The following is a 23,021-nucleotide window of genomic DNA, read 5'->3' as shown; positions in this document are numbered from 1 at the left end:
GTTCTGCTATTTAAGCAAGATGGACAATATGAAGAATTTAGGTATGAAGGACAGTACATACTCAATTAACTACCCAAAAAAAACACAAGGTTTTTGCAGCAAGGGGCATTTCTTACAGAGTATATGGGTACATGTGAGACAGAACAGTGCTCTAATCCGATTGGAATTGCCAGCACTAATGTAATACACACACATACAAAAAAAAGATTATCAAAAGCTGATTAAAAGCCATCCAAACATTACAATTGAAGAGTAGGGATTAAACAAAAGACATGATTTAGAAGAGGGCTAAAGAATTTTTTGACCTTATTAATGGTCTGAATGAACTTTCATGCAAAACCTTGAGGAAGAAAAATATACTTCAGCACTCTGTTACACTTTAGGTTCTGTGTATTACCAAAATTACACTACAATTAAGTGAAGGTATTTCAGGTTGGTTAGGGAGCAGTGGCAGTTGCTAGGCAGCATCTGCTCCTGTCAGAGATGCTTCTTTGTGCAGTACAGAACCTCAGCCAGGAATACTGCCACCAATGGATTATTACAAGGCAGCTTACTGCCATCACATGGCATCTGCAAAGTGCTCAAAGTGCTGCCTAGCAACACCGCCTCTTTCTACTGAGTCATGCCATCACTATGAAAATATTCATGTAAAAAAGAAACAGATGCCTGAGAAGAAGGTGATCATTCACAAGCAAAGTGAATTATTGCTAGCATCCTTCCTCTACCCTCCGAGGTAAAAATAGAGATTAGGTTGGAAAATCATGAGCTGTTTAAAATAGTTTTGCACATCCTGGTGGCATCAGGTAGAACTGAAGGAACAGACCAAAAGCCCACAGCCATGTCCACTATCTTTACCTATATTAACGGACTGATTTTGAGCTTCTAGCTTTGTAGGCATCCATCCTAGTTACTCATCCCCTCCTGTAAATCTGTATCAGTTCATTCAACTTCCACTCTGGCAGCACCAAAGTCCCTTGCCCATACCTCATTCCCTCTCTGTGGGAAGTAAATGCAGCAGTTGCTTTTTCTCCCTTTTAAGCAGAGACAAAGGATGTTTCAGTTTCTGAAACCCTTCTCCCTCTTTCCAGTACCAAAGAAAAGAAAAACACTGACTATACCACCCTTTGCATAGAGGAGTGTGGAGTCATTCTCCACTGTTGCATTCCACAGAATGCAAATGTGAGCCAGAAATGGCTGCACTTTACTGCTGAACACTAGGAAATAAAGTGAGAAACCAGTCAAGTTTTGAATATCCTGGAGGTTGAAGACTGCAGCACCTCTCTAGCAACCTGCTCCAGTGCTGTACCATATGCATTGTGGAAATTGATGTCCGTTACTTTATTTCACCAACACTGCTCCTCCTTTCACTGTGCAGAAATGTTTGGCTCTGTCTTCTCCATAACTCCACAAAAGGTAGGTAACCACAAACTAGACCCCTTCTTATCCTCCTCTTCTACAGGTCTTACCACCCTAGACCTTGCAGACATTCCTCTCTCATCATTTGCTCCAGCCTCCTAACCATTTCTTAACCTCACCCCTCATACTGTGAGATACAGTGCTCTAGATGAGGCCCCAGGAGTGACTCCCCAAAGAAGGAAATGATAACTTCCATCAACATCCTGGTCATACAGGAATGCAGCCTAGTATACAGCTAGCTATAAGAGAGCACCACTGACTCACATTCACATATGCAAAAATATAGGTATTATCCCACAGCATTTTATATACCATCCCATTTTATACTGACTACATCATAAGACTTTCAGTCCTCCTGTCTAACTGTTAAGTAAGTTCATAACATGCTAAAGTTACCTTGACATTTATGGTCAGTAAATGAGGAGAAGGAGAAAGGGAAGAATAGGGCAGATTTATAAAGGTATATTTATTAGAATACCAGCTCCTGCATCTTAGTTGAAAACTGTGTTTTAGCCTATACGTGCTTGTCTATCACACAAGAACATTTGTGGACATCTCAAGACAGCTTAGAAGACTCCTAAAAAACCTTTCAACCCCCACACAAGAACATTGGCCCTTTTGCTAAACTATTTGCTACTAAAATACAAAAAAAAATGAAGTAATTGCCTGACATAACTGAAGATGCTGGGTTTTTTTTCCATGAGACCTAAAGAATTTTTACCTCTTCTAATCTTGTCTTAAGCAAACATACATTATTTAATGTTGTCAGCATCAACTGAAACATTGGGAAAATCTTTTTTCTCTTATTGCATCCTCCACCCAGGTTGAAATAATTTTTTTCCTTCATTATTAAAGAAGATGACTGCCTTGTGTCAGCAACCCAAAATGTAGTCACTCCAGAACTGAAAAGAACCCTAGAACAACCCAAAACCAGAAGTTTAGGGCCCCGCTGTGATACATAAATTTAGAGAGAGAAGCCTATTTTCTACCCCACTTCCACAGTCAAAAGAGTAGCTGTTTCTGCAAGACCAATGCTTCAGAAGCAGTCTTCCTTGGTGTAAAACCCTTGGACCACAGAGATAACCGTATACTTATCAGAAAGGGAAAAAAATTCCACCCAAACCACATACCAAAACGTCAACCCAAAACATAGAGCAACTTTGATCATAATTCTAATCAGATCAACATACTCAGATAGGCTGAAACAGAACAGCAAGTGGGCAGAATGGATAGCTGCAGATTACTGCACGCATGACAAGGCGATGAGGAGTACTAGTGACAGCAGAGCACAAGCTGTTCCAAGCGGATGCTGAGCTGCGTGGTCAGCAGACAGCAGGTCCAAGCACATCAGCTTACAGAGCTGGTCTCTCTGTGCCCAGGGCCAGCTCTTCCCGTACTAATGAGTCATTGCCAGAGGAAGAGACAGTAAATGCAGCCTTTAAACAAAAACATGGGTACGTAGATGATTCACCTGCTCACTCTCTTCATGCCAGGTGCAAAGGTAGATACAGCTTCATTTTGTACAATATGTATATTATATACATAAACTTACATAAATGAGAACATGTGCATTGGTAAAGTGGGCAACTTGACACAAGCATTTCCATAGGCGTTTTCTCCACAAAGGAGGAGATGGGTGAAATAGAAACATCTCCTCCTATCCTCCCAGATCCAGACGAAGTTATTGGAAACATACGTACTGCTTCTCACAAAGATTATTAACACTGTCTGTGATAGTCTCCTATAAAAGGTTTTCTACTTCCTTACAACTCGTTTTGGTAGACCACACACCCCAGCAAGAAAAAGGACTGTAGACAACCCAATACCCAAACATGCCAGTAAAAAGTTATACATGTCTTTCAGCAGGCTTCTGTTTAACAGTTCTTCTGGTTCCTCTGACATGTACGCAAGGCCTCATTTATCAAGAGGAAGACTGAAAGGGCAGGTACTCCACATTAACAGCTGGCATAAACATCTCATTCATAACATAACCAGAGGGAAGAGAAGGCCTCTGCTGTTCAAATACACAGAAACAAGAGCATTCTGGAACAGTAAATCACCTGCCAAAGCTCAGTGAACTACACACTAGCATTCTGGGTGCTATCTTCAAAACAAAGAAAATAAAACAATGCACCACTCCATCAACTACCTACTGCCAACACTTACAGTGTTTAAGTGCATAAACTTCCTTATAATACCTAGACAAACCTTTCATTGTTGTTTCAGAGAGTAAGTGGTATCAGCTTACCTCTGAAAGCAGAATGATGACCTGCTTTTAATCACCAAGAATTAGCTGGCACCACTTCATAAGCTTTACTTAAGGCCTAATATCCAGACACTCAAGAAATGACAATGTAGCCAAACGCTAAAGTGGGGTCTTATCTTTGTAGTAAGTAATCACTTCACAACTACACTGGACAGCACTTGGTCTGCTCAAACCCACAGTTACCAGTCTTCCTAATACCCTCAGGAAATTTTTACTAAAAAGACTTGTTTAAACAAACACTAAGATATGTCTAAGAGGAAGGAATTACAGCTAAAAAACCTTAGGAGATGCTTTCAGGATCTCAGAAGAGATCATAACATTCATTTTGACACGCAAAAATCTGAATGCAAGTTTGATTTTAACATCAGTCACTTGAGTGAGATATTTCATCTCTTCGCCTTGAGGTTCAGTGATCATATAGATTTTGAAACAACAAAGAAAATTAAAAAGAACTGATATTAAGGCTGATTCATAGCTTAAAAATAATCAGTGAAAAGACTGCTGTCAGTTGCAACTGGTTTTGAACCAAGAACCTACTGTATGCTTCCCTTAGCCTCTTCATGAGTATCACAGCTGAGAGAAGAACACAATAAACTTAATTCACTACACAAATCAACAAAATTGCTCTGAAGCAGGAGAAAGTTGCATCAGGCTCTTTAACAGCTGAATAATCTTCCAAAGACTTTTCATTCTTTGGTCAGTTTTCACCGCCACATCTAAAAAGAGCTCCCATTTCTCAAGAGAACAAAGCTATGAAATGCGTATGGCCACTGATAACTCTGCTTGCTGGAGGTCATCAGGCATTTACAGCTCCTCCACATATGAGCTATGCTCCAAATAATTAGAGTATTAATCAAAAAAGCTTGTGTACCTACATGTTGTTGTGCACATGAAGACAAAGAACTCTTCTTCATTCCCAATTATTCCCTTTCTGTGGTCTTTTAAAGGCCATCAAATACCTGGTAGAGAATTTTCTAGATCACAAGTTCTGGCCATAGTTGACATGTTTCCCTGATGTTTATACTGGAGTCTGACTTTTTAAGTACAGAACTGCTGAGAAGAAGGGCTTTGAAAGACAGCGAGACTCAAGTCCAGCTGAGCTATTGACTGTAAACTAAGAAACCTGCCTTTAGAAGGATTAGTAAAAATAGCATCTTTCTTCTCTTCCTCCTACATACAAGTGCAAACCACAACCTGCACCATCATCACCCCACACTCACACACCAAATTCCTATGCCTTAAATTATTGAAAAGAGAAACAACTTCAAATTTTTCACGCTAATTTCACACTGAAGAATCTCCCTTCCTGCACTACAGACTTGACAATGAATTTAAACCCAACGCATACAAATAAGTAACACGAAATAATGACCCAAATTTCCCAAGAACCACAAACACTCAAGGCATGCTGTCATAGACCATGTTTTTAATTGTAACTGACACCTGCTGCATTAAAAAGGAAAGAAAAATAACTGGTTCCCTACCAATGAATATTCATATTCACTCCATTTCTCTCACGGTTCCATGACAAACCAAACACAGAACCACTGGACTTTCAATCTTTCACTATTCCCAGTCCTGTTCTTGAGCACTCCTGTCTATAGAGCCCCCCTCCACATTAAGAGTTCCACTTCACATTCTCCAGCAAACAATCAAAAAAGTTGCATCAGGAAGAGCCCTCACAGAACTTTATTATCCATTCTTTTCACCAAGTCAGTAGCTGCTTATCTGCACTACTATCCACACTTACTGTAGCAAGTTTTCTTTCCTGCCCAGCCATCGATTTTCATTAAGTCAGTAAGAAATGTATGCCCAAGACAGCCAATTCTCAACATAAGTGTCTCTCATCACCAGATAAGAGGCATTGTTACGGAGTCCAAATGTTCAGACAAAAAGCCTGAACACTTGGACTTCCAACCTTAGGAAACTGGTATGAACATAAAATTAATTCTGCACTGTGGGTAAGGTCAGAGAGGAACCACTTTTGCTCTCCTACTGTCAAGCAGCTGAAGTCTTCAAGGTCTTAACTGAATATGTAATATGGCTTAACTACAAATAAATGGATAAAATTGTTCTCACAACCATCAAAGCATCAAACATTAAACCCCATATTGCGATACTATCACTTCTTACTCTAAGATCATGCCCATATTCCCATGCAAACCACACGATAAACTGCTAAATACACACATCATTCCTTGTCTTTGCAAGCAAGTTGAAAAGCTGTTTCTCAGCCTCATTCCTCCTGTATTTAGAAAGTTTGCACTAATTTCTACTGTACATGTATTTGTGGACAACTGATACTTAGATTATCTCAAACCAGTAATACCTTACAGATTAATTCTCATTCACTTCTGTAGACCCAGTATTCATAAGAGTAACCACGCTGTCTTTTGGCTAGTCTTTTCTAGGATAAATGAGCCAAAATATATTAATCTCTTCCCACAAAACAGTATATTTAATCTCCAAGTTATATCTCAACAACAGAAATACAGATTTATGATAGACTGAAACTAAAATTACCCACTACATTACTAAACCTCACTAAACTTTCCTGTCTATGCTGAAAGTCTCCAGTTGGGTGCATCTTGGGAGTTGCTCTTTTCCAGAGACATTTCAAGGTGTGATTCATTTCTCATTCAGCCAAATAACACATATACATTTCCTTTATGACCCCTGCTTGACAAACTCTTTTGTTCATTCTGAAGCCCTAAGGGTAAAAAAAGGCCCTTAGGGGCAAAGCCCACAGATCATCTGGTTTTCCTGATTAATGAGCAAGCCCCCAGGTATTGCCACCACCTCCCAAAACACCGCTGCACAGGTTTACAAGTAAATCCCTCCACGTAGCTTTGGTTCCAGGACAGCTCACCAAAGCATATCCTTAGTCACCTCCCTCCTGCTGCCAGACAAGTACAGTTTCTGGCAATAGGGGACAAAAGCGAAGGTGAAAGACAATATACGTCCCATAACACAGAACCCAGCTGCAATGATTGATGTCACTTCCCAGATTACTGAAGATGGGGTTTTGCCTAATACAGGGAGGGACTTTTTTTATCTCTCTCTGAAACTTTTCATTTTAAACCTATAACAAACTGCTTCAGTAGTACAGAGAAACTGCAGTATCAATCAATGCAAAGCACTTCCTTGTTTAGCAGCTGCCTTCCATGTGAACAGGTAGGAACAGGGTAGAAGTTCTGCAGTCCTGTTTTTCCAAACACAAATATGAGTTGGGAAGTGTGCAAGTCAAAATTTAGTGAGAGGGGAAGAAAAATAAATCAAAACTCAAGATAGTGATCAAAAAGCAAAAGCTGCAGCACAGAACTGTAACTAGGACATTGCAATGTTACATTTTTTCTTAGTAGGAGCAAGGCACAGTTGCTATTAGTTATATGTATTCATGCTTATGTATTTGTTTTTTATTGCTACCAATAAAGTGGTGAAAACAAGGATAAAAATTCATTTTAAGTGATACGATTACCAGATTTTAACATCAATTCTTTGAATAAACTAGAAGTAAATGCTGCTTATGCAGGCAGGTTTTCCTTCTTCTCCACATATTTACTTAATATGGTCTGCCACACAAAGTACAGGATTAGCTACATTTAAAACAAACACCCCACACTTGCTTGTGAATAACCTAAACGTGCTCCTTGCACAAAACTAAAGCAGCATAAACTGACAGTCTAATGAAATACATAATCAGCTCTCACACATCTGCCAAATTTTAATTAGCAGTTATTTACTAAAGAGTTCTCTCTGCTTTTTCTTTTAATTCATTATTATTTAATACTTGCTTTAGAAGACTAATGTAACTAATCAGATCACTTTAGTAAATACTTTCTCAGAGACAGAGACTGCTTTAAGAACACTAAAACACTAGAGGGCTAGAGAGCTAGCTTATCTTCAGTAACCAGTTTAGAAATCTCACTCATTGTTTTCATAACTGGTCATCTTCAGCCTCTGTGGAAAACCTGTTTGCCTTTCAACAGAGTCTGAAGTTCTAAAAGTGTAGTTAGGATTGGAGCCACTGAACAGAAGTATTTCTAAATAGAACAGAAGGGAATTATGCACAACAGCTACCAGGTAGTTGCTATAGTAGCTGAGAACTACAAGCAAAGAACTTCAATGTTGTTACAGGAGTGTTCAGTTTAATTATTTATTTATAAATATCCTGAGTAATCCTTTAATATCTTTGTTGCAGAAGTATACAATGACTTGCATAAGAATTGGGCAATACAATCGCAGTCTACAACTGTAAGCACTGAAAGCTTCTTTCAATCACAGCTAGACAAGAAAAGAGAACTTCAGAATGCACCACCAGACATCCACATCAATAAATTTAACCTGGGCTCTTGCAGTCAAGTGCATGTGCAAAGTCAAGAGCATGTAAAGGGGCATCTGTGAAGGGACTCCAGCAAGCAGGTTAAGAAATGTCTTTGGCTTAAACTCTTTGAAAGCCACTGTAGAATACAAAGCCCTTCTGTACCCACGTGTTGAGAGAGGGAATGTGGTGTCTTTCTGAAGGAACAATTTCCATAAATCAACATCTCTGAGCCAACTACGTAGATAAGAAGATGACACAGACTGCAATTTATTTTCAAAGAGAAAATCATACTTTGTATGATATTTTCACTTCCTTGATTCACGTGAACAGGTATGTAGTACAGGGCCTGGATGCCCAGACGTCGTACCTTTGTATTTCACCTGAAAGCTCTTTGTGGTATTCCAGCCACAGAAATAACTCATTTTTTCCCTCCCAACTTATATGTACAGGGACATAAAGTCTATTACCTTAATCCAAAGGCAGATCAAAAATTTTTCATTGTTTAACAAAAGCACAGAGACAACACACAGGGCTTTTTTGTGATAGACTGTGGTCAAAATTAAACAACTAAAGCCTAAGGCATAACCTTCATACCAACAACTCAGGAACTCATGCCAAGAAAACTATTTTTGCAAATATTATTTTATTTATGAAATCGGTACAACTTGCATCAGGAAAAAAAGCCAAAACAAACAACCCAAATTCCCCCACCCCATCTATAGACAAGCTTCTCCAAAATGCACAAACTCAACCACTCCAGCAAGCAATGACGGATCTACTTTTGAAATACTGGTTCTCAACTGAGACTCCTCTCCCCACTTGTAAACTCCAGGCCTAAGCAGCATTTTTCATCTATTCTCACTCTCTGGAGGCTTATCAAGCTAGGAAAAGTAATTAAAGCTGCTCAAGAATATAGCAAACTTGCCCAAAGATCACCAAAATTCTTCAGACTTAGCCATTATCTCAGACCTACTGATATATGTGTTGTCTGAAAAGGAAAATCCAACTTCACACGAATATTTTCAAGGCTACAGACTATTCATTAACACTTGTTTTCATTCACTGTCTTCCGGCTGCCTCTTCTAGACTTGTTTACAGCCTGAATGAAGATTTCCTACCCTTTCCTCGCATGCATCTGTGTAAAAACAATTAGCTCACCTACTTTTCGATTCAGGTAGCATATGTGTTTTCTTATTTGAGAACACAGGCCAAACACAAACAAAACTGAGTCTCAAACCCTGCAACACAGCAAAGAGAAATGATGATGTGACTGCAACAGAGGGAAACCAACAAGACTTGAAAAATTAATGTTCTGTTCCTCCGAAGTATCTATTACAACGACACCAGAAAGTTCAGTACTAGGACAACAAAGATGGTCTTTCACCAATAGGTAAGATATAAGCAAGCCTGGAAGCTTTGTATTCTCTGAACATCCATCTGGCTGAGACATAACAAAGCTTGTTAACTTTATAGACTTCCAGTGACATAGCAACAGTACTGTAAGTAATGACTTGTATTATTTTAACCCACTTGTGTATATTGCCCTTAGGTAAGAACACTTAGAGGTTCTCATCTAACACAGTATGGTTTTTATAAAAAAAGAGTGAATTCTGTACTTCTATTCATTATAAATATGCTAAAGGTACTAAACTAAATAGTTCTTGCAAAAGATAAAAAACTAACAAAAAGTACTGATCCATTTCGTTGTTTGTTAACTACCTGCTCAAAACGTGCTGTGAATATTCACCGGCATTAACTGCCCACAAGTGAGCCGTCCAAATCCCACTTTGACAGTCCACGTTCACAAATCTTTGCAGCAACTTTTTCGATATTTACTTTAAATATTCGCAGAAACTGACCACTGCTACACACTGTGGAACTTAAAAATCAGTACGAACAATTGAGAAATATAAATTTAATGAAGCATTTAGGTGACTAACGACGGCAAACACCACCTACTTGCATTATCATCCATGTCAACAAGGTTGTTTTTTATAAATTAGACCAAAATAAAGGGAAGGGAAGTTAAGGACAGCCTGTGTCCTCCTTCCACCTCACGAGGTGTTACATTGCTGCTCTCCTCAGAAATTACTGCACACTAAAATTACCAAAACAAACCAACCTAACGCCACCAGCGATGGTCTTTCTCAAGGGCGCAAACGCGATTCGCTGTGGCAATAAAACCTGATTCATCGCCAACAACCTAAAATGCCGACACAACGTGCCCAGGAGCACACGGAGCCGCTGGCAGGGCGCGCAGTGCGCCACGGGCATCGCGGCCCGGCCCGGCCGAACGGAGCCGCCGGCAGCACCGGGCCCGCGGCCGCCGAGCAGGTGCATCACCGACGCCCCCTAATGCCACCGCGCCACAGCAGCTCCCTCGCCCGAAACTCCACATCAACAAGATCACCACAAACCGCAGATTAAAACGGAGAGGAAAAAAGGAATCGCGGGCTTAAGTAGATTAAGGGCTCAGCGACTCGTTTTCTGATTATTTACGCCATCGGGACCCGAAAGTCGACTTTCTTCTCGCGGCCCGTGGCTTCGCGGCGGAAGAACTCGGGGCGATAGCCCATGTCGGAGCACACGCTGACGGGATGCCGGGCTCTGCGGGCAGGGGAGGCGGCGGGCACAGCCCACCCCGCTGTCCCCAGCAGCCTCCCAGAGCCCCACGGGCAGAGCAGGGGGGACGGGGCCCACCATCCCCCTTCGCCATCTCCCCGCTCTCTACCTGCGGGGCAGCGGGAGGGGCAGCGCCGTTAAGGCGACCATCACCGCCCCTCAGAGAAGCAGTGGCGGACGAAGAGGGGTGGCGGGAAGCAGCCGCCGCTGCCTGCCCTCAGCCCCCGCGGTCCGGCCGCTGCGGAGAGCCGCGGGAGGGGGGTCGGCGGGGCGGGGGAGAAGATGTGGCAGCACCTACCCACGCCGTATTTCTCCTCCTCGGTCGGGCTCCACATGCTGCTGCGGCGGCAGCCGACCTCGGCCGTGGCTCCCCTGGTCAGTTCGAGGCGGGCGAGGGCCGCTCATGGAGCGGGGGCGGCTGCTCCCGCTCCCCCCCTCCGCGGGGGCGCTGCTCCGCGGCCGCCGAGCCGGCAGCCCGCGCCTCACGCTCTGGACGGGGCTGCGCTCAGGGGCCGCTTCGGCGCTGCCGGGGGCGGGGAGGGGGGAGGTCGCCCCCCGCCCGCCCAGGCAGCAACAGCTGCCGCTCCCCTCAGAGCTCAGCGGGCGCTCGCCGCCGGCCCCGCGCCTCTCCTAGCGCGGCCCTGCCGCCCCAGCGGGCTCCCGCCCCGCCGACGCGGCGGCCCCGCGGAGCTCGGCGGCCCCTCAGCCTCCTCGTCGCCGCTCTCGCCGCCGCCGTCGCCACCGCCGAAGGACTCCGGCTGCCGCGCCCCCCCCGCTTCTCCCGGTGGAGCCCGGCACGCATGCGCGGCTCGCGCAGCCTCACTGGCCCCCCCCAACCCCCCCGTCGCTCCCCGCCCCGCGCGGCCGCACGAGGCGCGCGCGGGCGCGAGGCGCGGGGGCGGTGGCGCGTGGCCCGGAGGGAAGGGGGTGGGGGAGGGGGCTGGTCCCGAGGCCGGAATCAATCTGGGTGAAGGGGATAAAACGCTCCTGGTCATGCCCTTGTCCCAAGGGAATGCCGGTCCGGGCGCTGCTGCCGCGCGGAGGTGATGCTCCTGCTGCCAGCCGAGGCCTCGGAGCAGGACAAGACCCGCAGTCCACCTGCTGCTTTCATGGAAACCTTTCCAAATTACTTCGAGCAATTAAAGATATTCAAATTCAATCATCTTAAACTATCTAATGAGTTATTAGGCTTAAAAATAAAGAGAAATAATGGATTTTACTAGCTGTACAGTGGCAGCATTTGAGGTTGGCATTGGAGTAGAATCAGGACATGCTGTCAGCACCCTAACTAGTGACACCACCAGCTGCTAGATCAAAATTCATCCAATACTGTGATTTAATATATTGTTTTAGAGTAAATTTCCAAGGCTTCTGAGGAGCTGGCAAAATTCTGTAGAGGTTGTGCAAGGAATAATCATCCAAAATTTGAAACAGTTCTTAGATTTCATCTTGAGTTCATCCTTCACTTTCGCTCTTTCCATTAAACCCAATCTTGAATTCCTCACAGCAAATTAAAAGCTGATTCATGTAATTCAAACCTGCTCCTGTAACTGAAATTCTGATCACTGCAAATGCTCTGCCAGACAAGTGACTTTGCTCCAGTCAGAGCCTTCCCAAAGCTAAAAGGCACAAACCAGCACTTTTGACACAGCATTTTCAGAAACCTTTGCAAGCAAATTGCTTGGGGTGAAGTTTTCAGATTGCACTGAACTTCTCAATAACGTAACTAAACTTCAGCTGTACCCACCACTTTTTATAGACTATCTGTTCCATCATTATATAATAAACCAGAGCGAAAGTCATCAATTTGCACCGCAGAACTTAGGTTGCTGTGGAAACCTTCATTATTTATTTTTTTAACATGTTCAACTTCTGTTTCAACACGGAGCAGGGGACAGCTTTCTGTCTGCGCCTTTGTTTGATTTTGGGCTGCTGGGTTTTGCTTTCCTGTGCAGAGTGCAAACAGAAAGTGGCCAGTCAGTAAGCACGGCTGCGCGTTATTGATTTAGAAAAACCAACTTATTCAGTCATACCTTAATTCATATTCACATTTAGGCATATGTATTTACAATAGCTTCATTACTTTCCTTCCTGAGGCACTCCCACAGCATGCAGGAATAGCTTTTTGAAGGGACAAAGCCTGACAAAGTCATTGAGCTGCATCTGTTGGAGATAGGCTGCTGCTGGGCTCAAGATTTCTTTTATATATATATGTATGCATATGTCAATAATTAATACCTCTTTATCTGTTTGTAGAACTTTGGGAGCAGAAAACCTCCATAATGACAGGAGTTAGTTAATTCTTCCAGCCTCTTCATTCTCCAGCCTCAGCACTTCATGGATTCTTCTTGCTGCCCAGTTAACCTGTAGTTGAACAGAAACTCTTCCTGCTTTAAGAAAGAACACAGCAGATTCAATTTCATTTTGTTTTTCAAAATACTACCATGTCTGAATGGACTCTTACAGTAAATATGGAACGAAGGTGAACTCAGGAAGACAAGGTGAGAACCTTGCAAGGTTAGATAAACCCTGGGGGGGAACACCAAAATAGACGACAGAATGGGATCCACAAGGAACTAACAGTATACAAGAAACATCTTGTTTAAAGGGAACTATGCTATTTGTGGACATGTAAATGATAGCACTAACAGGTCCAGTCCTATTGTTGAAAGACTACTTGGATTTGAAATACAGTACACATTATTACATATTTATTCCTAACACTTCTTTGCACTGCTGCTGGTGATGCCTATTTTGGAACAGCGAGATTCAGTAGGGGGGCATATGACCCACTTCAGGAAGTTAAAAATGTGTGTGTGTATTTCACTGTAGAGTCAGTGGAATGCAAGTTTGCATAACTTGAAGTTACCGAATATATTTGCACCCATTCCTCTGATACCTGCATTCACCAGTCTGATGAGTCTCCTATCACCTCTACATAAATACTGACGGCTTTAGTAAATATTCTTAGCTTAAGTGTAGCACAGAACAAACATCTCATCGTGTGAAAGAGGCAGAGGCACTAATCTCCCAGGCAGCAAGTAGTTATTCAGGATCACCACGTGCAAAGGAGACAGACCAAAGCAAACGGCGACCATTGCACTGGGCTGCAGGACAATTATTTCTCCTGTCTGCTTCCTCTCTTAGAGCTCACTCCTGCCAACCTCAATATTCATATTACTCTGTAAAGCATGGGAAAAGCATAGTAGTATTATGCAACCGTAAAAAAGAAATTCTGAGGGTTATATGCTCCAGGAGTTTTCCTTCTGAAGGTGTTTTTATTTTTTCTTATCATAAAAATGGCACATTTAAAAACTACTGCTACAAAATTAGAACCCTATGCCTTCATTAGATTATTTAAATGGTTTTAAGGTGGGTTTTTTTGGTTTTGGGTTTGGTTTTGGTGGGGTTTTTTTTTGGTTTTTTGGTTTTTTGGAAGTTTTAAAAAATAACTTCAGGAATTGAACTGAATGTTAAAATCTGCTCTAAATGTCAGAGCTCCTACAAGAACAGCTTCTGTTGGTGGATATCATGGATCCCCAACACTAACAGGTTTCAGAGAAAAGTGGCCTCCTCTTGGCAGAAATCTTCTGAGCTGCCATTCTGAGTCTTTGCCACTCAACTTCTGTGTGGCACCATATGGAAATAGTGGCAAATACATGATTCAGGACTTTATTTAACTGAACAAGTCAAATTAGAAGGAAAGCACGGATCACTTTAAGTAACACTGCTGAAAGTTACTTAATGCCCACTGCATACAGGAGCTGTTATGTGAGAATTACGGTGAGTTGCTTATGGTTAAGTTACTGCAAACACGATTGTCCTTAACCAAATAGAATACGTGTTGGTATTTAACACAGTATTAATTAAAACACATTAAATAGTTCATCTTACATCATACTATCCTGCCATAATATAGATGTGATCTGAAAGGCAGCTGGCTCGGGATTGAAGAGATCTGACACAGTTTCTTTTTCTTAAATAGATCAAGGGAACTGCACAATCCTTTCAAATGCTCTGCAAGGGACAATGGAAGGGCAGAGTGCAGAAAGCAGAGCGATTCTCATACCTCCCTGCAAGCAAATTTTTCTCAGTTATTTCAGCCTTAAGGTGTCATGGAACACATCACCCTCTTGCCCTCTCTTTCAGGTAAGAGCATCCCCATACTTTACACTTTCTCCGGGCTATAGATCCTGCTACTTCTACTTCTATTATTACTTCAAACTCCTGGTTTAGAAACATGGCCCTGAGCCCCTGCTATCAGAAAAAAAAATGAAGGATGATTTTTAACTCCCTCTGACAGTCAATTTGCTTAAGTTACCTCCTTTTCTACACTTGATGTTCCAACTTTGCATTCTTGTTTCTTTAAAGTTTATATTCTTTCCCTGTTGATAAGATGGTTTAAGCCATTAAGCAACTTGACTTCCCATTAAATTATAAATTCTTCACCTTGCAGGGAGAAACAAAAGGAACCAAAGCAAATACGCTCTACCATCATCTCCGACAACCTCGCAGGTCTTTTTGAAGCACCAAGTGTTTCTTGCTTGTGCCTCAAAATAGGTATTCACATGTCCCAAGAACGGAGCTATGCTTCCTTTGATGCGGTAATCTTCTAAAACTTTTAAGCAGGAGGTCTCAGCTTCTGATGTCAACTTATATTCTTTGTCTTATTGCATAAGGCCACTTCATGGATTTTTTCCTTACGAAGAAAAGACCAAACCATCACATTATGAGTCCAATGCAGCAAATGACAGCAGTTCTGCAGTGTCGGTGCCCCACAACTTCGTTCACTTAATCATTCTTTCATCAGGATGATTTCTGATTAGTGCTCAGCATTGGAGAAATGTTTTAAAGGCCATTCTCTTAAGACTCCTTTTTTTCAAGCTCATTCAGAATGAGCTGCCTGTAAGCAAGCCTGCTCCCAACCCTCAACATTTCTCAGAGTGGCAGGAAAGGAAAGCAGACCCCTACCCACCAAGCAGCACTTCCAGCCTGCAGTTAAGTCATCACTCCATCAGCTATTCCTTATCTCTGAAGTAGAAGCTCATGACTGAAAACAACCAACACACATCTAACTTTATCATGTGAGATGTAACCTTCTGTTAATCCTAGAAACATCTCAATTACAATAGCTCTATTGATCCATCCCTTTAGTACAAAAATTTTTCTTTCATGCAGAATGGGAGTCAGCATAAAATATTCCAGTACATTCCCTGTTCCTGGTGTTATCTTCCTCAGAGCAAAGATAATCTAAAGTCAGAGCAGGCAGAGCAAGGAGTACTTTCAAAACCCTCCAGAACATTAGGCATTTGGAGTTAAGCCTTACCTAAAAAAAAAAAAAACCAAACACAATAACACCAACTAAGAACAAATAACACAACTTATAGTTACAAATAAAATGTTAGGAGTTACTTCTACTCCATTTGTAATACTGCTTGAAAACAAATTATAAAACCAGAGAAGACAAGGACTTGTGTAGGGACAAGCATAGATCAATGCTGTTATGCCAACATATCACAGTTTGAAGTTTCTCTGTTGCTTGCCTAGGAGGCATCTGGATTAAGTCAGGACAACCATTTTTTAGGGTTTTTTTAGCACAACAGTAAAGACTGGACTGACTGATGTTTAACAGCAGCACATCAAGTACAATTATCAAAAACTGCCAGTGTGGGTGGTAAATATTTAGTAAGCTGGATATTTATTTAAAACAGATCAGAGATTATGCCAGAAAATGTTTTCCTGATACTACACAGAGCTTTTTGTTCTTCAGTTAGTAAAAAAGGAAGAGAGTCATTTCAATCATGTCTAATAAATAATTAAGAAATTTAAGAAAACTATTGCAGCCTCATTCTCACGTATCTCTAATGTTCTCACTACGGCAAATTACCTATTAGAAGAGTCAGAAATCATAGAATGTTAATTAGCACTTTTGTGACAAATTGATGTCTTTTCCTATTAATTTCTTTGAATATGCAGGATATAGGAAACCCTCCAAATTAATAATTAGCTCCTGTCTTATTTTTTGAAATGAGAGTACAGAAACATTTGTGAACTCTTCTTGTGAGCATGCTCTTCTGAGTCTTTTTTCATTTCTGACCTTACGTATTTTTTATCATATTTTTCTTTATTGCCTTGAAAGAGATCTCTTTCATGCTAAGAAATTTATACTATTGAACGAAGACATCAGAGAACTTGTTTCATCACTCATGGAAATGCAACAGGGTTGCCATTCCAGAGGCTGCCTTAACTGATTTTAGTGCTCACTCAATCAAGTCCTAGCAAAATCTCTACAAGTGAATGTGGTTGGGGATTTTTGTTAGGTTGTTTTGGTTTTGTTTTCATTTGTTATTTTAAAGTGCTCTCTCTAAGTTATTGCTTTGTTTCAGGGAAAATTGCACCTTTGTTCACTAAGAACAATCTAACACACCTCCGGGGATTAGTGAGTCCAGAGAAGGTCACAAAAATGCTCCGAGGGCTGGAGCACCTCTGCTATACAGGCAGGCTGAGAGAGCTGGGCTTTTTCAGCCCGGAGAAGAGAAAGCTCCGGGGAGACCTTAGAGCAGTGCCTAAAGGGGCTGACAAGAAATCTGGAGAGGGACTTTTTATAAGGGCATGTGCTGATAGGACAAGGGAGGATGGCTTTAACCTGACAGAGGGGAGATTTAGATTAACTATTAGGAAGAAGCTCTTCCCTGTGAGAGTGGTGAGGCACTGACAGAGGTTGCCTGGAGAAGCTGTAGATGCCCCATCCCTGGCAGTGTGCAAGGCTAGGTTGGATGGACCTTGGAACAAACTGTTTTAGTGGAAGGTACCCCTGCCATGGCAGGGGGTTTGAGCCAGATGAGCTTTAAGGTCCCTTCCAACCCAAACCATTCTGCAATAACTGAACAGTTCTAGACTCTTATTTACATACACTGTGTTGATCTGTAAAAGGAAAATGTGAGCAGATGTATTTAATTTTGAACTGGCTGAAAGGTCAAAACAGCCTTTCTGTTCCACGTGTTGGTCACGACAGCCGCAGGATCAGATGAAATCAGAGTCCCTCTTGCTTCCTGCCCTGCTCAGTGCGGTGCCGGTGCTGGCACTGTCCTTCTAGGGCTGGCGGCGCGGGCGCTGTCCGTGGTACTGCCGTGGGGCCACACCAAAGGCATTGACTTCCTACCGCGGTCAGGGCTGCCTATGAGGCACCAGTCCGGGGCCATTCCCTGTGACCTCCTGAATTCAAGAGTTCACCATCCTCCTCTGTCATACATCACTTCAGGTCAACCTCCCGCAGCCATTCCGGCAAAGGACACAAAGTCCCACTGTTTCCATAACTCAGCATTTCCATGAAGAGAGCACTAGCTGGCCATGTTGGTCAACCCTGAACTCAATGTTATCAGCCTTAAAGGTTGTTACCTTTTGACCTGTACAGAGAAATAGGTTGTTATCTTGGAATAAAACTTGCACTAACAGAAACAATTGGTAAAAATGGAATTTAGAAATACTGTAATGGATAATTTGCAGTCATGCTAGACCTGCCTAAAGTCATCTCATTTTTTCTTATAGGAATGCTGGTGCATGCAGTTTAGTTGTGGGCATATTATTCCAGTCCAGCTACTGAGAAGAATGATTATGGAAATATACAGTCATAGCAAGGTGCTCAATACCCAGGAAACACTGCTTAACAATTTCTAGTAATGTACTGTCCATATTAACTACATATTTATATTAAAAAAAGATGACAGTCCTATATGCTTACCTGCAAAATTATTTGGTTATTTTAATCGAGATAAATTCAGTATTGTATGTATGTATATTCAAAATAACTTAAAAAATATATTCTGATAGTATTAGAGAGCCTTAAAACAATAAATATTGCTAAGATTGGAACAATTAAAATGCAATTAGTTCAATAGATAGTCAAATCACATTTCTAACTGCTGATGTCATGTGCCCAAAGTGAGATTTTCCACTTAGAAGTATACAATATTTAAGGCTTCATATGAGCTTCAGATTCCAAAATGTATTTGAAATATAGTCCTTGTGAAAGACATTATAATATTCATATATTTAAGAGAAAGAGATATCTTTTACTTGTGTTCCCAGCATGCCAAAACCATTTCTGTCTCCTGCAGAGCAAAGTTTGTCTCATGCATGCCTAACTCACAGCTACATCCAAAGATACTCACATGTGCCACTTGTGTTAAGTGGAAAAAAAAAAGACAGAAACTTATTTTAAGAGCTTTGACCTATGTAATGTAATTAAGATCTTCTTGAGAAGAATAAAAGAAATAGTATTTTGTTACCTGACACAGAACAATTAGTCATAACAATTACTTAGACTGGCATATCGCTGGAGTAAAAAGAATGAAGTTGCTGTGAATCCATCCAGATACTTATATCCAGCTCTGAGAGTGAATCAGCACAAAGTGACCAGCAGCTGATTCATCTGAATAACAAAAGCATGAACACTTCCATCAGCTATTGCCACAAGGAAGTAATCACTAATTACACAAACACACTCTCCAGCCATAATGGAGTATGGTCAGACTGGCACAGAGCTCTTGATATATCCAGCTACCTTCTACTCAGAAGCAGAGAAATGGAGTTAGATTACATCCATGTGTCTTCTCAAGGGCATTGAATATACGCTGTTCCTCAACAAAGTTCTTGACACTTTAGCAACAGAGTAAGTACACTGCTGATAGTTGTTAACAAGGCAAAAAGAATATGGATTGCAGTCATCCTCCCACACCCCAGCTCAGTGAACAGCCATTGTCTAAACTCAAGCAGTAAAGACTTAGCCCAGAGCCCCTCAAGATGCTGTTTAGGTGTTACAGACATGCAAACAGCTCAGTCTGTACAAGAAGCACTTTCCTGAAAAACGGAAAGAAATGACCTTATATCATGAAGTGACTGAATCAGGCGGTTGAATCAGAGGGAGAAAAAGCCTAGATTAAGCAGGCTGTCCTCTGCATGAGAGAAATTACCATCTAAGATTGTGCAGGTGCTCGGTAAAGGCAAACAATATGTTCTTTATCTTCTATAAAGCTATGCAATAAAACTTTAATTCTTTATGTTGTCATTAACATACTAAATAAAAAGCAACATAAATCTGCGTAACTGTCAGAAGCAGGAGTGCAGCATTCTCCAGAAAAGCTCTGAAAGAAACATTCCATCTGAAGGCAGGCCACTGAAAGAGGAAAGCACACCCATACCGTAAAGTGGTAAGTGTCAGGCACAAAATCTCACACATGGGAAACATAACAAGGACAGAAGTTTAAATGACTGCTCAGACACCAGCTATGCTCCAGGTAGTGTTTCAGCCACAAAAGCACAACTTTGAAGATTTTATTAAACCCATTCATTCCTTCAAAAGGAAAGGAAGACCTAGGGAAGTGTTTGCAAAAGCTATTTTTTACAGGCATACTTCTACCTACATACACATGACACATAGTGAAGGATAGATTCAGTTACAAGATTTATTTTTCATCTATGATTCATGAATTATCCACCATCAGGTGGATTACCATCAGGTTTTGGATTGGCTACAGCCACTGCAACCTTCCTACACAGGATAAAGAAACTTACGTGTTTGTTTAGTAGTACTAAACCCAGCAACCAATATACAAATGTAACATGCCTGTCAAGTAAACACACACTGCAAACAGACTGCTTGGCTAACTGAACCTGCTAGGATTATGAAGATAAAATTCAGGTAATTTTTAATCACTCCTTTTTTCTCCCTATTGGTAATAGAGAAGGATCTCCATGAATTTAGACTTAGTATATACACTGCTGCAGATGTTGTCCTGTTTAGAATTATCACATTTTCCTATTACTCTGAAATCTTTCCCTTTGGTGTCTGATACGCATCTCATTCCCTGTAGTTCAAAATATTGTTTTGTTCTCAAAATGCTTGACTGCATTAGCTGGAGTTGAACCGTGACAGCTGTTCCTTGTCACCCTCCAGACAGGATGCATTCAGCAGAGATTTAAGATTTCAAGCTGCTGTCTGGAGGAGCTAATGGTAGGATTTCTAGAGGACAGGTAATCTTCCACTAATACTAATTCTACTGCAACCTGGTAAAATCTGTTGTTCACCCACTAAAATAAATTCACTATTCCTTACTAACTAGTCTGGAATTCATATTGATTTCTGCAGTTTGCAAGCTGCTCATTCTGTCACAAATAATGAAGTCAGTGTAAGCATCTTTTATTAGAGCAACTCATGTAACTTTGAGGGAAGGGACAGACACGTTACGTTTTTGTGCACACAAGCCACTGAAGAAATAATGTTACTAAAATAACTACCAGTGCCTTTAAAGAGCAAGGACTAGAATTTATTACACAAATATACCAAATTATAGTTGGAATTAGGAAATACAGCTTATCCCTGAAGAATAAAAAAATGTAACTAAAAAAAAAAGGGAATATATAACAATATAAGTGAAATATTTTACTGCTGGGTGTGAGATAGCTGCCTGAGCAACTCATAATTAACCCACATGTCTAACGTATCATTTAATAGAACCTGATGAAAACATCTATGGCAAATTATAATAAAAAGTGATACAAATAAATTGCAGAAATACAGATAAACCTGTGCCATGAAACAAGGAGACAATAGGTTAAAGAAATGGAGGTAGCATGGACAAAGCACAACTTGTCTGAGCCAAAATGATTTTGGAGAATGATGAGCAAACAAGTGAGTTTGCTCAAGATTTTCAAGAGCATTCTAGGATTGGATTTAATTAGAAAACTTTTTAATTTGCTTCTGGAAATTGTATCAATATAGGAACAAGCTTTTCAGACAGAGATGGGAAAATAAATGTTCCTGTTAGTGGTGGCATCTATATACTTCTTAGTGTGAGAGCTGACAGATTTCTTTCCCAAATGTTCAGCAAATGCACATGAAGTGATACTATTGTGAATGTGATTTTGATTTGCAACAAAGACATTACAAAAGAGTAGATCAAACAACCTTGCAGCAAATGCACATAAGATGATTCAATTGAAATGAAATGGAATGATGAACAAACATTGGGCTCAATCTTGATTTCAGAAGAAGAGTCTTTGAGTAACTATGGTAACTATTTACTGAAATTAATGAGGCTGAAAAACTTATGAACCTGAACATGAAGGTCTAGAATGTATTCAATTTGTAAATTGATTACTATTTCTAAAACATGAACACAAAGCAAAGAGACTTCAGTAAAAGCGGGCTGCAGAAGAAAAAACACCCCAAAGAAAGTTAATAGTGCAAATGAAAAACCTAAAAGGACTTTAAAAAAGTACGATATCAAAGAGAGAGGTACAACTTACAAGGGAGAAAGTCAGAACTTCCAGAAATCAATTTGAACTAAACTTTGGAAAGGACAATAAAATAAAAGATTTTTCAGGCCATGTTTTTTAAAAAAGACAAAAAGTGGGACTATCCTGCAGTGAAAATGAGACACTCTTATTGCCAATTAAAGGTAATCTAGTAAAAAAAAACCCTTTTCAATTTTCAGTAAGCACGTGTGACAGGTTCACATGCTGAATGGCAAATTAACACCAGCATTTGGTGTACATGTGAAAAGAAGTACATGTAGAAGGCAAAAGCCAAAGAGCACAACACAGCCTAATCAGGATCTTCACAGTATCCAGCTCCAAATCCTGAAATATCTTGATACCTGTGTCTCCTCTTCTGAAATCTGAAATTTGTGATATATTTAATCTTTGGATTCCAGTCTTACAATGAGACAGATTCATTACCTGCATTTAGATGCAGAACAGGTGATCCAAGCAGCTCTTTCCTTAGCAGTCAATCATCTGCAGCATGCAAGGTTCTCAAATGTTTTGAGTGAAAAGCTACAGGGAAATCAGAAAATGTGACAAAACATAAGCTTTATTTAAATATAAAGTAACTACTTTCCTAGATAAAACTATATATAATCTATGATCTATGATAGTCAATGAGACACAAGGTAGAGAAAAAAGATCTCTTTTGGAGCTCACGTTTTCAGAGGTGTGAGTCCCGCAAGGGTTCTTTCTGAGATCATATTTTCACATAGTATTTATGTTAATAACATTTCCACAAAACTCAGAAACCGTATTAATACAAACTGACTGCAATACAACGTGGAAGAACAGTAGATCAGAGTGCTTTGGAAAGAAATGAGAAATTTTAATGACAGAGCAATCAGTATGGGATAAATCCTAATAGAAGAAAGTGGAAAATCATGCTCTCAGAAATAACATCTGCTATAAGCTTAAGATACATGGTTGAAGATGACTGAGGAGGGAAACAACCTGTGTGGGGCTGATCACAGGATCAGCCTGTTTTGTGGTGCAACCAAGGGGGAAAAAAAAGCAAACATGGTACTAGGATGAAACAGAACAAATCTTTTCATTGACAACAGACTGCTC

The 23,021-nt window shown here is 40.9% G+C and overlaps 1 protein-coding gene across 1 annotated transcript in view; it reads right to left on the bottom strand.

Annotated features, from left to right (window-relative positions):
* DOCK3 (dedicator of cytokinesis 3) overlaps positions 1-10,963 on the bottom strand; it is a gene marked incomplete at its 5' end in the record, with an annotated part of 211,656 nt that extends 200,693 nt beyond the window's left edge. The window contains one exon of the mRNA XM_080625333.1: positions 10,927-10,963. Coding sequence (XP_080481459.1) covers positions 10,927-10,963 — 37 coding nt within the window. The remainder of the gene's footprint in view (positions 1-10,926) is intronic.
* Positions 10,964-23,021: the final 12,058 nt, after the last annotated feature.

This window comes from Psittacula echo (assembly GCF_963264785.1).
Source record: "Psittacula echo genome assembly, chromosome: 9".
Taxonomy (NCBI): domain Eukaryota; kingdom Metazoa; phylum Chordata; class Aves; order Psittaciformes; family Psittacidae; genus Psittacula; species Psittacula echo.
This window is presented reverse-complemented; position numbering and strand designations above follow the sequence as displayed.